The sequence below is a fragment of the Sinohyriopsis cumingii genome, chromosome 13 (assembly GCF_028554795.1).
Source record: "Sinohyriopsis cumingii isolate HCF-2022 chromosome 13, ASM2855479v2, whole genome shotgun sequence".
NCBI lineage: Eukaryota > Metazoa > Mollusca > Bivalvia > Unionida > Unionidae > Sinohyriopsis > Sinohyriopsis cumingii.
In genome coordinates, this window is record NC_142973.1 from 55,900,736 (window position 1) to 55,915,643 (window position 14,908).

At 34.1% G+C, this 14,908-nt stretch overlaps 1 protein-coding gene across 1 annotated transcript in view; it reads left to right on the forward strand.

Annotated features, from left to right (window-relative positions):
* Nucleotides 1–12,702: 12,702 nt before the first annotated feature.
* Nucleotides 12,703–14,908, forward strand: part of LOC149785617 (uncharacterized) — a 92,262-nt gene continuing 90,056 nt past the window's right edge. The window contains exon 1 of the mRNA XM_089979431.1: nucleotides 12,703–13,096. Coding sequence (XP_089835557.1) covers nucleotides 13,000–13,096 — 97 coding nt within the window. The 5' untranslated portion in view covers nucleotides 12,703–12,999. The remainder of the gene's footprint in view (nucleotides 13,097–14,908) is intronic.

A 14,908-nucleotide genomic window follows, 5' to 3' on the forward strand; every position in this document is an offset into this window, starting at 1 on the left:
TTAAATAGTGCTTCTGCCAATAGACCTCAATATACTGTAGAAAAAGGAAGTTTAAATAGTACTTTGATCCATATGTCTGATTATATCGTAAGATAAGGAACTTTAAACAGTTCTTTTGCCGAAAGACCTCATTATATTGTTAGTTAATATACGTGAAATAGTTATTTTGCCGAAAGACCTCATTATACTGTTAGTTAATGTACGTGAAATAGTTATTTTGACTACAGAGATCAAAATATTGTAGAATAAGACAATTTAAATTGTGTCTTTGACGTCAGTTTGATTATATTGTGTGATATAAAATCAAAAAAAAATTATATTTTAGCCTTAGGCTTCATTATACCGTAGGATAAGGAACCTTAAATAGTGTTGTTGCCTAAAGACCTCACTATACTGTAGGTTAATGTACATACATTATTTCCTTTGCTTATACACCTCAAAATACTGTAGAGTAAGGACGGTTCAAATAGTGCTATTACCCAGTGTTTTCAAATAGTGCTATTACCTAGTGTTTTCAAAGATTCAAGTTTTTCAGAACGTTCAATTGACGTCTTGTAGCAAGTGAATTTATCTTGCCAAATACTTGACACAGTCAACATTGTGTTATGTATATTTGATTTAATTATATATGATTTAATATACATTTATTTCTTTTTAATTGTTTGTCAGTTTTAAATTTTTATTTTTCATTACATGATAATGTAATGTAAATTTATTCACTAGAGATGATACTTCTTTTAGAAAATAGTTTGACATTGACTGTTAGTTTATAAACACAAGGTGTTGATATAAATCCTGTCCTTGTTTCAGAATTTGTAGTAACCTTCGTAAACAAGTTCTATTTTATTTTAAATTAATTGGTTGTTTCCAAGGTCATGGTGGGACTTTGTCTTTAAGATATAAACAATTTTATTTTTTTATTTCTTAGAGTAAAGGTGATTGGATTTCGTAATGTCATACTGGGTAAACGTGATCTGTAATAAGTACTTGCTTCTATAAACTTCCAGAAGATGATCACGTGACCCTTGTTTACGTTTTAGAAAGCCCATATAACCCATGTTTTTAATGAATTAATCTCAGTAGAAGCTGGGCTGTTAAACTGTTATTTGTATGTTGTGATGTTTGGAGTTATTTCAAATTACTTGGTTTGGAGTTATTTCAAATTACTTGGCTTCAAAAGGATTAATTCCATTATTTTTCTGGAAAATACGTGTGCTCATGTAATATTGTGGAACAAGGACAGTTTTAAAAAAAATGTATTCAGTTATCAGAAACCGAAGTGATAATTTTTATTTCTACAAGGAACTGTAGACTTCAAGAATACAGATTGCAGCATACGTCATCGTCTTCCATCTTGGATTCTTCGTCGGGATTCGAACGTGAAATCAGTAGAAAATTCTGTTATTAGGACTACTAAAGTTTTATTCTCGGATTAATTTTGGATTAATTTTGGATTTTATTCTATAAAACCGTAAGTTCACAATTTTTTCTTTTCATTTTTACAGAATTGTTCCAGGGAAATAAACTATTGTATTTTTCAAAGCTTGTTGTTTTCAGTCTTTCTTGTGTTACTGAATATTCGAGCCTAAACAAGTGACATAAGAATTGGCACGGATCGTAAGAAACAAAATATTACAAATGCAACAGAAAACAACTGATACATTATATAGAGGAATATTAAAACTGATAGAGAACACTTATAAACTGATACAGGATAGGTAAAAACTGATAGAGCACATATGAAAATGATTGCTAAATACCAGAAATGTTAACCTACTACGCTTGACGATATCTATAATACTAACATCGTCATAGTAATTTAATACCTTCATGCTACATAGTTTACTAACAAATCATTTTGATTCTTATGTATTCAAGATCATAACACTGGACGAAGTAGGTCAATATCGATCACAGAGTGACAAGACATTTCAGCAAAATCAATTAAATTTGGCTCGGAGGATATCAATAGCTGGTTGTGGCATTTTTCGTTCTGGCATTCAACAGATCCAAGTATACCTACCTTAGTAAAATCAATTTGCATATTCCACGCTAATTTTGAAATAGGAAAACTGCTATCTAGATGTAAAATACGTTTACTTAGTGAGGGTACAATTAATCCAAGCAATAATGTCATAGATTTGAAAGTTTAATTTCATCCGCAACAATTTTAACGTTCCGCCAAATCATAACTGGAAATAAGTCAAGGGCAATAATGGAACATATATTGCTGATAGAATGTCTTTATGAAACAAATTCCAAATTACAGACGATGAAGTTTTTTATTATTCTCGTAACAAAGACGAGTGTACATGAGTGTTCATGACAGACGACACACACAGTTTGAAAGAACAGTTTTGCTTCGGATAGTGGTGGTCGTAGATAAAATTATTATATTGTTATGAAGGTTGGACAACGAGTTGAACGTTTTCGTCTTCTTTTTTTCTTGCAAGATAGGAATAGATTAACATATGAACCATATGAAGACATTGTAAGGTTATACCAATGTAGTAATTATAAGGTTATACCAATGTAGTAGATAAGACATTATAAGGTTATACTGATGTAGTAGATAAGACATTATAAGGTTATACCAATGTAGTAGATAAGACATTATAAGGTTATACCAATGTAGTAGATAAGACATTATAAGGTTATACCAATGTAGTAGATAAGACGTTATAAGGTTATACCAATGTAGTAATTATAAGGTTATACCAATGTAGTAGATAAGACATTATAAGGTTATACCAATGTAGTAATTATAAGGTTATACCAATGTAGTAGATAAGACATTATAAGGTTATACCAATGTAGTAGATAAGACATTATAAGGTTATACCAATGTAGTAGATAAGACATTATAAGGTTATACCAATGTAGTAGATAAGACATTATAAGGTTATACTGATGTAGTAGATAAGACATTATAAGGTTATACCAATGTAGTAGATAAGACATTATAAGGTTATACCAATGTAGTAGATAAGACATTATAAGGTTATACCAATGTAGTAATTATAAGGTTATACCAATGTAGTAATTATAAGGTTATACCAATGTAGTAATTATAAGGTTATACCAATGTAGTAGATAAGACATTATAAGGTTATACCAATGTAGTAGATAAGGCATTATAAGGTTATACCAATGTAGTAGATAAGACATTATAAGGTTATACCAATGTAGTAATTATAAGGTTATATCAATGTAGTAGATAAGACATTATAAGGTTATATCAATGTAGTAGATAAGACATTATAAGGTTATATCAATGTAGTAGATAAGACATTATAAGGTTATACCAATGTATTAGATAAGACATTATAAGGTTATACCAATGTAGTAGATAAGAAATTATAAGTTAAACAAATGCAGTAGATAAGACATTATAAGGTTATACCAATATAGTAGATAAGGCATTATAAGGTTATATCAATGTAGTAATTTTAAGGTTATACCAATGTAGTAGATAAGACATTATAAGGTTATACCAGTGTAGTAATTATAAGGTTATACCAAAGTAGTAGATAAGACATTATAAGGTTATACCAATGTAGTAGATAAGACGTTATAAGGTTATACCAATGTAGTAATTATAAGGTTATACCAATGTAGTAGATAAGACGTTATAAGGTTATATTAGTGTAGTAGATAAGGCATTATAAGGTTATACCAATGTAGTAATTATAAGGTTATACCAATGTAGTAGATAAGACATTATAAGGTTATACCAATGTAGTAGATAAGACATTATAAGGTTATACCAATGTAGTAGATAAGACATTATAATGTTATACCAGTGTAGTAGATAAGACATTATAAGGTTATACCAATGTAGTAGATAAGTCATTATAAGGTTATACCAATGTAGTAATTATAAGGTTATACCAGTGTAGTAGATAAGACATTATAAGGTTATATCAATGTAGTAGATAAGACATTATAATGTTATACCAATGTAGTAGATAAGACATTATAATGTTATACCAATGTAGTAGATAAGACATTATAATGTTATACCAATGTAGTAGATAAGACATTATAAGGTTATATCAATGTAGTAGATAAGACATTATAATGTTATACCAATGTAGTAGATAAGACATTATAATGTTATACCAATGTAGTAGATAAGACATTATAATGTTATACCAATGTAGTAGATAAGACATTATAAGGTTATATCAATGTAGTAGATAAGACATTATAAGGTTATACCAATGTAGTAGGTAAGTCATTATAAGGTTATACCAATGTAGTAGATAATACGTTATAAAGTAAAACCGTTGTTGTACGTATTATTGGATACAACAATTTGAAGAATCTCACGTTTATATTCAGCTCAAACCGCTACAAAAATAACAATGCAACAAACAACGGTATTCCAGACGACCTCGACAAAAATAAAAATTCAACAAAGAACGGTATTCCAAATGTTGATAAGCAGTATGTGATAATATGGCAAAAGATTTCTGAGGACGAAGACGAACACAAGATGAGTAAAAGCTCTATGGAGACATTTAGGATGATAGCCTGTGCATAAAAAAATCTGCCAGTTCCATCAGATAATAGGACGGATAGATGACACGTGGTAATTAAGAGACATTAAAAGCAATGCTGACCATGAAATAGGCACTCATTTATAGGGATACTAATTGGACACATGGCTGACGTATCGTAGCGTAGATACAAACAATAATACCGACCATAAAATAAACAATTGTACCTGTTTATACTAATCCGACTATTACATAACACATGGAAACTTAGTCACATAAAATCAATACTAACCTTGAAATAATTTGTATTTACACAACTCAACGTATAGATGACAAATAAAAAACAAAACTACACCCCTCCCAGCCATAAACAAAACTACACCGCTCCCAGCCATAAACAAAATCCTTTATGTTGATACTAATGAATGCATCAGCTGCTGTGGTTATTGTTTCAAATAGTTTAAGAATTTACCACCCCCAAAAATGTTGGGTTTCGTTATTTACGGACTGTACTCTGCACATGAACATTTCTGAACCCTCCTTGATGACGTACACACAACTGTGATGGGAACAAAAACAACAAACCTGTTAATGCCAAACAAGTAAAAAAGGGAAAGAAACTAACCGTCCAGCCGTTTTTCAAGCGCCAGCCAATTTTCGGCCTTTCACCTAACAGTAAAGGTTCTATAACTTTTGTCATTCGTTTTAATACTTTCTGTACAATGAGCCTATCTCTAAATCTGTTTTGTGTCTGACTAGTTGTGCTTTTATGCTATGAATGCTTTGCAACAATTCCTGCAATTCAGCTTTTTTTCGATGGGTCTGTTTAATTCCTGATGTCTTTTAAACTCTTCAATCCCATTTTCATATATTTAATTATCAGATTTCACATATTCCAGTTCATGTTTGTCATTCTCCAGATCAATCACGTAGCTCCTAATTTCATTTCTTCATTTGCATGAAATAGTCCATTTTACTGCAAATGGTGTTTTTAGTAACCGACATCTTTGAAATGTTAAAACTTCTTTGACTTGTTGATCAAACGGATCACTTGTATTCATTTCTCGCATCTCTTTTTCCTCAGGTGTTTGTATTTGTTGCCATTTTACAACAGTGGCGTTAAGCATATATTTATGCTGTTTCCTCCAGAAAGCGTTGTGATTGTGATTCTTCGCTGTGTTTTGTCCAACATGTTTTCAAACATTCATCTCCAGTTTGGCCTACCACAATGCTGTGTATTAACATCATCTCCAGTCTGGCCTACCACAATGCTGTGTATTAACATCATTTCCAGCCTGGCCTACCACAATGCTGTGTATTAACATCATCTCCAGTCTGGCCTACCACAATGTTATGTATTAACATCATCTCCAGTCTGGCCTACCACAATGTTATGTATTAACATCATTTCCAGCCTGGCCTACCACAATGCTGTGTATTAACATCATCTCCAGTCTGGCCTACCACAATGCTATGTATTAACATCATCTCCAGTCTGGCCTACCACAATGCTATGTATTAACATCATCTCCAGTCTGGCCTACCACAATGCTATGTATTAACATCATCTCCAGTCTGGCCTACCACAATGCTATGTATTAACATCATTTCCAGTCTGGCCTACCACAATGCTGTGTATTAACATCATTTCCAGTCTGGCCTACCACAATGCTATGTATTAACATCATCTCCAGTCTGGCCTACCACAATGCTGTGTATTAACATCATTTCCAGTCTGGCCTAGCACAATGCTATGTATTAACATCATTTCCAGTCTGGCCTAGCACAATGCTATGTATTAACATCATTTCCAGTCTGGCCTACCACAATGCTGTGTATTAACATCATCTCCAGTCTGGCCTAGCACAATGCTATGTATTAACATCATCTCCAGTCTGGCCTAGCACAATGCTATGTATTAACATCATTTCCAGTCTGGCCTACCACAATGCTGTGTATTAACATCATTTCCAGTCTGGCCTACCACAATGCTGTGTATTAACATCATCTCCAGTCTGGCCTACCACAATGCTATGTATTAACATCATTTCCAGTCTGGCCTACCACAGTGCTATGTATTAACATCATTTCCAGTCTGGCCTACCACAATGCTGTGTATTAACATCATTTCCAGTTTGGCCTACCACAATGTTATGTATTAACATCATTTCCAGTCTGGCCTACCACAATGTTATGTATTAACATCATTTCCAGTCTGGTCTACCACAATGCTGTGTATTAACATCATTTCCAGTCTGGCCTACCACAATGCTATGTATTAACATCATTTCCAGTCTGGCCTACCACAATGCTATGTATTAACATCATCTCCAGTCTGGCCTACCACAATGCTATGTATTAACATCATTTCCAGTCTGGCCTACCACAATGCTATGTATTAACATCATCTCCAGTCTGGCCTACCACAATGCTGTGTATTAACATCATCTCCAGTCTGACCTACCACAATGCTGTGTATTAAAATCATTTCCAGTCTGGCTTACCACAATGCTATGTATTAACATCATCTCCAGTCTGGCCTACCACAATGCTATGTATTAACATCATCTCCAGTCTGGCCTACCACAATGCTGTGTATTAACATCATCTCCAGTCTGGCCTACCACAATGCTATGTATTAACATCATTTCCAGTCTGGCCTACCACAATGCTATGTATTAACATCATCTCCAGCCTGGCCTACCACAATGCTGTGTATTAACATCATCTCGAAATTGCCTTTCCTTGAGATCTGAATTGTCATATAACCAGGTTTTTCATAATGGTGTTCTTTTTTATCTTCTTTTTTTCTAAAGTTATTTCTTTCCAATTGGTATTATGCTTCATCCATTTCAAGATCCTTTTAATCTGCTCCTTTCTATCTTCAACAATTTCCAATAAAACATTTCTCAGACCGTCTGGCATAGTGAGAGCAACACGTTGTACAGTTTGAGAGAGAGAGAGAGAGGTTAGTGTGAGTTTGTGTATCACATACATGTAAGGCCATCATATTCGCGCACAACATTTTTAACTGAATAATCAAATTCATCACCACCACCACACTAGACCATGTTTAGTGATTTAAAAGGAAAATAATATGAAAATATTAGCTTTGTTATTTCAGATATATTACTATGTAAATAATGAAATGTCAGTCAAGTTCGGGGGACAAATCATGCTTGTGGGCATATTTAAATTCAAACTTTACAGAATCTATTTTCAATGCGTGATGAGCATTCTCGTTTTGAAGAGGTCAACTGTATAAATTACATGAACATTGAACCTCTCCTTAAAATGACATCTAATTCAACTTTGGTTTGTTGTGCCATCAATGAACCAAGTTATATTTACTTTCAGTTCAACCGTGCCTTGTTTTGCCAACAACGAGCACAGTTTGTGATGACTTCTGAATAGAGTGATAGCTACAAGTCGATGCTGTGATTGCTGGAAATATCCGATAAAGACGGATAAATCGTGCTTTATCTGGCCGTAAATTAAAGCCATGGGTTCCTACTTTATCTTCAGCGTCACGAGGGCAAGACTATCAAGTAAATGCTTGGTACTGAAGTGGTGTAATCACAAGTTTCTGTTGTATAGTTCATGTAGCCTGTGTAAACGCAAACCGATTTGTGACGTCACAGGTCCTTAATAACCACTGACAAAAACGATGATAATACAGTCCTTTTGTGCGAATATTTTGTTGAAATGCAGACTTACGCATACCATCTAACGAAATGGATAGGTTGTAAAACAATAGGGATGAAATCGACACAATCATCCAATTACACACAAGCATAGGTACGAGTGTTTATACTTTCATTCACACAAGAAAATGGTAGAGGTGTATATGTACTGTACACACTATATCCACACAAACATAATATCATAGGTAGGCAAGGGTAGGTTGTCTATTTTGGACAAAAAGGAAAGGACAGTGTTTTGCCGTCAGCAACATCCATTCTGAGACGATGAGAAACAGTATGGCATTCAGTTTTATAATTCGGAGAGTTTTCAAAAGTGCCTGGCCAAATTGATCGTTAAACATAGCCGAAATCGTATAACCGAGATGTCGAGCATTGAAATAATATATTGTAGGAATTTTCATAGTATAAAAGTTCAAATGAAGATTGATTGGTGATGTTTATTAATATTCGTAATGGCCAGACTCCTTTTTTTTCAACTAATCATCGGTTTTTCTTCGAGGATATCGACGACGAAAGTGTTTTGACCATTGATGATATTGGTGGATTAAAGCTTCTTCCCAATCAGCTTCCTGATCCGATTCTACGGAATGTGGTAATTTGGCTGTAAAACAACACATCGGGAAACATATCTATGGAACTGTCGCTGAGTATTGTGAAATAAAGTTGGTTATTCTTAGTTCAACGCTTCTGCGCTCCAAGGAGTCACTCGTTGCCAAATGATGAATTATCAAATGTTCCAGAAGAGAGCAACTAAAATGAGTGGAAGAGTTATGACTGGCGATGACGGCAAGGCGACCTATGTTGTTAATATTGTTGATATATTTGAACGACTCACAAAGAAGACAATATTCAGTACAACTGCTAAGTAAAATAGTCTACAGTTGTGTATATCCTTGTTGCAAACTGAAATTTGCAATGGCTGCTTCGAGGACCCAATACACCACAAAGATTTGGTACAGAAAGACGATTGTGTTTTGTCTCTGCAATGCGAATACAATCACCGGTGTTTAACACTTCTTTCTTTTATTTCTACTTTATGCCGTTCCAGGCGTTTTTAGGTGTCATCTCTTCGGGTGCACACCCGATACTGCGATATTATGATTGATTAGAAAGTTTGTATTGACGTGGTAACATCTCGATGTTTGTCTTGACGTGTGAAATATTTCCACATTCAAAGTTGGTTTGAAAAACGTTCCGCTTTCGTTTCAGGATTTATAGTGGTGAAAAATATGCCTCTTTTTTAATTAATTTTCAGAAGCTTGGTTCAGCAACTCGTAGTCTATGTCTGTTTGCCGTTGTAGAGGATATGGACCACTTTGTTTCGAAACCAGTCAAAGAGCTCCCACTAGTTATGAACATGTTTTAAATGTCAAAGGAACTAACTATACATGTTGATTTTGAAAACACGTCAAAGACCATTTGACGCTCTACATTTTTTATCATAATTGTCCCATGTTAAATTGCAATTGTCGCTATAAACTTTCAACCCTTTAACATATGCAGCAAACTTTGGGAAGCCTCGGTGGCCCAGTGCTGATGCGTGCCGGACTCGCGACCGAAAGGATACGGGTTCAAATCTTATCATAGGAGCAGCCTGAGATAGCTACCGTGGCGTGTCCCTGGGTAAGGCACTTTAATTATACTGGCACTAATATAACGTACATGTATTCCAGTGCCGTAAAGCACCAAATCCCCTAAAACAGGAAGCCATAGTGTCCCCCTATACTATTGGTATGCATACGATTTCGACGTGAGCTATATGTCCCATAGGCACAACACGTCTTGATCATAGCAAATGAACCAGGCTGGACCAAAACTTAAAATTGATTTTTTTTCAGAAGTCTTTATTCGTTTAAAAGATACGAGGACATAGATTTCAAATGAATACTCTCAAATCTCTAAATAAGTGTAGAATTTGATCGCTATCAAAATATCTTTGGTAAAGTTTTTAATATTCGCAACGTGCGTGTTTTAGGTCTTTACCCTTAGAACACTGCATATTTTAAATCTGGCAAAAACCAGACACATTCGCGATGAGTGTATGGCAAATGGCCGTACTTGCTAAAACTTGTTCACCAAGGTTTTAAACAGATGACGTTTCTTGAAACACAAACAGGTGTATCCAAAAATAATGTTATAACTCAGCAAAAGTTGGAGATAAAATCAAAGTCCTACAAGATATCAACATTAAATTGTTGCCCTCAAAATTTGAATGAAGTCCAATAATTCCTTGTATTTTATTGTCAACACACACACACACACACACACACACACACACACACACACTATGGAAAAGGACCATCACTGTATCGTATCATGATATGCTATTCTTACAATTCATCTCATGAATAGTCGATGGCTGAAATTAAACCTATGCAAGAACTCACGAATATAAAGCTATACACTGATTTATTATTTTAAAAAAATCCAACACCAAATCTGGTTGAAAGACAACACACGCAGATAAAGATATGTTTCTGGAACCTGAGCTTTGAAAAATATAATACCAGGAGCCATAACTCCATTAAATCTCGACATACACAGTTGGAAATAAAACTCAGTGGAGGTACTGTAATATAAAGCCGAAGACATTAAGCACTTGAGGCTAACATCAGGGGTCATAACAACACAATATCATTAATCTGTTGGTTAGAAAACTAATTTAAGGTCTCAGTAATGTAAAGCTACATTGTAATGAAATTCAATAGTAACCAGTCAAGTTAATCACTGGAAACCATGTCACGGGTAATCAGGGGCCATAACTCACGTCAACTATTAATGTAACGCAGGAAATCAAGGTCCCACAAGTTCTTATTAATTTAAAGCTGCATGCCAGGTGTGGCAAAATTTCCCAGATCTGGTAAAATTATGAATCTCCCACCTTCGTAAAGTTGTGGCAAAAGTTTGCAGGACGGCAATCATGGCAAAATATTTAAAACCTTGATAAAGTTGTGGCAAAGGTTTGGAGGACGGGCATTCAGTGCAAAATTCGTCTAAATCATGATAGAACACGTTTAAAAAAAACGAAGTTGTCAGAGCTGTTTATCAAACCTTGATGAAATTAAAATATTCCCAATGCTATATTTTATGCGAATCAATTTGTTGACGTGATTACGATATGAACCTCGCGACTTAAGCCAGCTGGGCTGTAATTACAATTAATAAATTATGAATCTTCAAATGGTCTGTTCACATGCTATTAAACCATCTGCCGTTGAAGTCTACTTTCCTTTATTTGTGTTATATGTATACCGTGTCTTGCCGTCACGGTAGATATTTACCTTGTCAATATCCTGCCAATGTATTGATTTACTTGACCATCTGTTACACGATAGCGTTCTGATTCGTCAGCTTAGAGTTGAGTGTAACTACTGACTCATTATGTTGTTTTTGTTGTTGTTGTTGTTTTTTTTTTTTTTTTTTTTTTTTGTAGCGAAGGGCGACGTTTATGTGATCAAAGCACAAAATTAATCAAACGTTTGCTGGATTTCACAACAAACAATGGTTTTACTGTGACTTTATTTACATCAAATTTGTGTGTGTGTGTGTGTGTGTGTGTTCCTCTTGTATTTTCCTCTTCTTTCTCTTTTCCTTAAAACTCCTGAATATGTTGATATTAAGTTTACCTAACCAGTCATGGCAAATTAGGTGCAAGCAAATGCGGTACATATTGTTGGAATGTCGATATAAATACTGTATATAGTGTATTTGATTCATTTCAAGCTTTATTTTGCGCCGAGTCCTGAATACAAACAAAAAGCACAACAGAGAAGAATAATTATCCAGCTTACACGAGAGTAGGTTCCCAACTTTAGATTTCAAGCACCATATACATATGTGTCTCAGTAAGGTTATACTTACAAGTCATTTCTTACTTAATCTCCCCACTCCTGACTGACAATGTTGTACGCCAGGCTTTATTACATACATACATGCCCGCCCGCACTCACACACATACTATATATATATATATATATATATATATATATATATATATATATATATATATATATATAATTTGCTTACACTTTGTTTGCACGCTTGAATTTAATGTTATATCTGATTTCTATGTTTCGCGCATACCGCATACAGAGAGAGAGAGAGAGAGAGAGAGAGAGAGAGAGAGAGAGAGAGATAGAGCTGAAAAGCAGTGTTGAGTCTTTCTTGAAGTTTTACTATGAAGTTACTTGTGTTTTCTTTATGAGAGAAATAGGTGCACAATTTAATTAGAACCAAGAACGTTGTATAATACGTCTCATTTATATTACTGAATAGCGTTTGAAATTGACGCGTTTTCGTCCATTCTTTGACATTATGTATTTTGCGTGCCTGATTGTGTTAAAGACGACATTTATCAATATAACGAATTTCTATCTCAGTTCACCAAACATACAAAGTCACAGGTAAACAAGGAGTAGAAAAGCAGGCTATCGATAAATTACCTCCCTTGGCTACCTCCGTGGCGCTATATTGCCAGTCAACACGTAAACAACGAGTCATCACGATGGGATTACCTTTTGTCTTTCCCGCTCTTAACTAGTTATCTCGTGCCTAGGTTGACAGATACCTGGCTATGCGCGTTTTTTCTTTAAACAAAGGTAAATTTAGAGCCGGATAAACTACCCATCAAACCAATGGCAAACCGACAGTCTTGCCAAGTTACCCGCTATGGCTGGCAGCGGCACTTTAAAAAAATTCCGTGTGAAATTGATGATTTCCAGGATTAGAGGAAGAATGTTTTAGGAATAGAAATATATTTATTTCTCAATATTTTTTTGGGGAGGATATTCGCAATGCATAGATTATGGAGTTTTACTGTGCAGTTGCAGCTGTATTGGAGCTTAGCAACTTCTCAAGTGAGTCCGAGTAGTATTGGGAACGGTTTGACAGGTAAGGAGTACTTACAGGGCTGTATGATTTACATTTGCTTTCTGTATATGAATGAAAAATGCATTCATAATCATTGTGTCATCAAAGTAAAGATTATATTGTTATTATCATTATCATTATTATTAATATTATTAGTAGTAGATGTATTAATATAATGTTGTTGATGTTGCAAGGAGAGACGTATATATATATATATATATATATATATATATATATATATATATATATAGGGAATTGTGCAGCCAGAGGAAACTATTTTCCCCAGTGGTCACATTTTATACACTTTCTGTGGTGAAACAGTTGTTTAAATACTTTAAGTTGAGGAGATACAGTTACTATGACAGCAATATGTATATCTCTTGGGGTAACAACACATTATGAAAATTCTCTCAAAAGAGACAATTTATCAGAACATGTCTTTACAGGAAGATGACCTTTGCATACATATGAACATCACTAGAATAGGGTGAAAAAGGGATCAAATACAATGGGTAGACAAGAGATCAACTAAAATAAGGTTGTTGTTGTTGTTATGGGGTTTAACGCCATTTTTCAGCACAGGCTAGGCTATGCATGGAGGCCAGTATTAATGGTGGAGGAAGAACCCAGGAAAACCCCGGGAAGAACCACCAACCACGAGAAGCTACTGGCAAGCTTTCTCACATACCCACATTGGCCAAATTCTAGACTCGAACTCACGCAGAGAGAGGTGAGATGGCAGTGATCCGTAACAGAGAGCACATTAGACCACTCGGCCACTCGGGGCCCCCTAAAGTAAGGTAAATAAGGGATGGAATGGTAATAACATCTTCTAATGGGGATATAATTTGTTGTGCAGCTAATGACAGTTATTGAAACTTAAGGATGATTCGAGTGTAAATATTTTGATATTTTAGTCAGGATATAAAACTAAGTATTTTTTAAATATTCTTTTGGATACACCATTAACCTTTTCTGTCTTATTGTTTGGCATATTCTCATTTTTTTTCTCCATGTACTAAAATTACTTATATATATATATATATATATATATATATATATATATATATATATATATATATATATATATATATATATATATAGTTATTTATATTAAGACTACTTGTAATCAGTAATATATTAAAAGATTACTTACTTGCATTTTTGTGTTTATGCTTATGTTTTTATGGTTATTATTCACAAATTTCACCAGTAATTATGTTATCTATAGTTCATATTAACAGCTTTAACTACATCATATCTACATCTTTATAAAATGAAATGGCATTACAGCCCAGTTGTATTCATGAAGTCCTTATAATGATGTATTAATGGAGTCCTCATAATAATGTATTCCTGAAGTCCTTATCATGTTGTATTCATGAAGTTCTTGTAATGATGTGTTAATGAAGTCCTTCTGATGCATTCTGAAGTCCTTATAATGATGCATTCTTAAGTCCTTACAATGGTGCATTCCTGAAGTCCTTGTAATGACATATTCCTGAAGTCCTTATAGTGATGCATTTCTGAAGTCCTAATAATGTATTCCTGAAGTCCTTTCAATGATGCATTTGTGAAGTCTTCATAATGATGCATCCTTGAAGTCCTTTTAATGATGCATTCCTGAAATCATTATAATGTTATAATTATAAAGTCATTGTATCCATTAAAATTATGTCACAATTTAAGCTACAACATGTCTATATCTTTATGTGTGTATCTCGATGAGGGTGTTACAGACTTTTTGCATGCCTGAAGTCAGACCTTTTGCATGCCTGAAGTCCGTATAATGATGTTTTCCTGAAGTTCTTATAATGATTTATTCTGTAAACC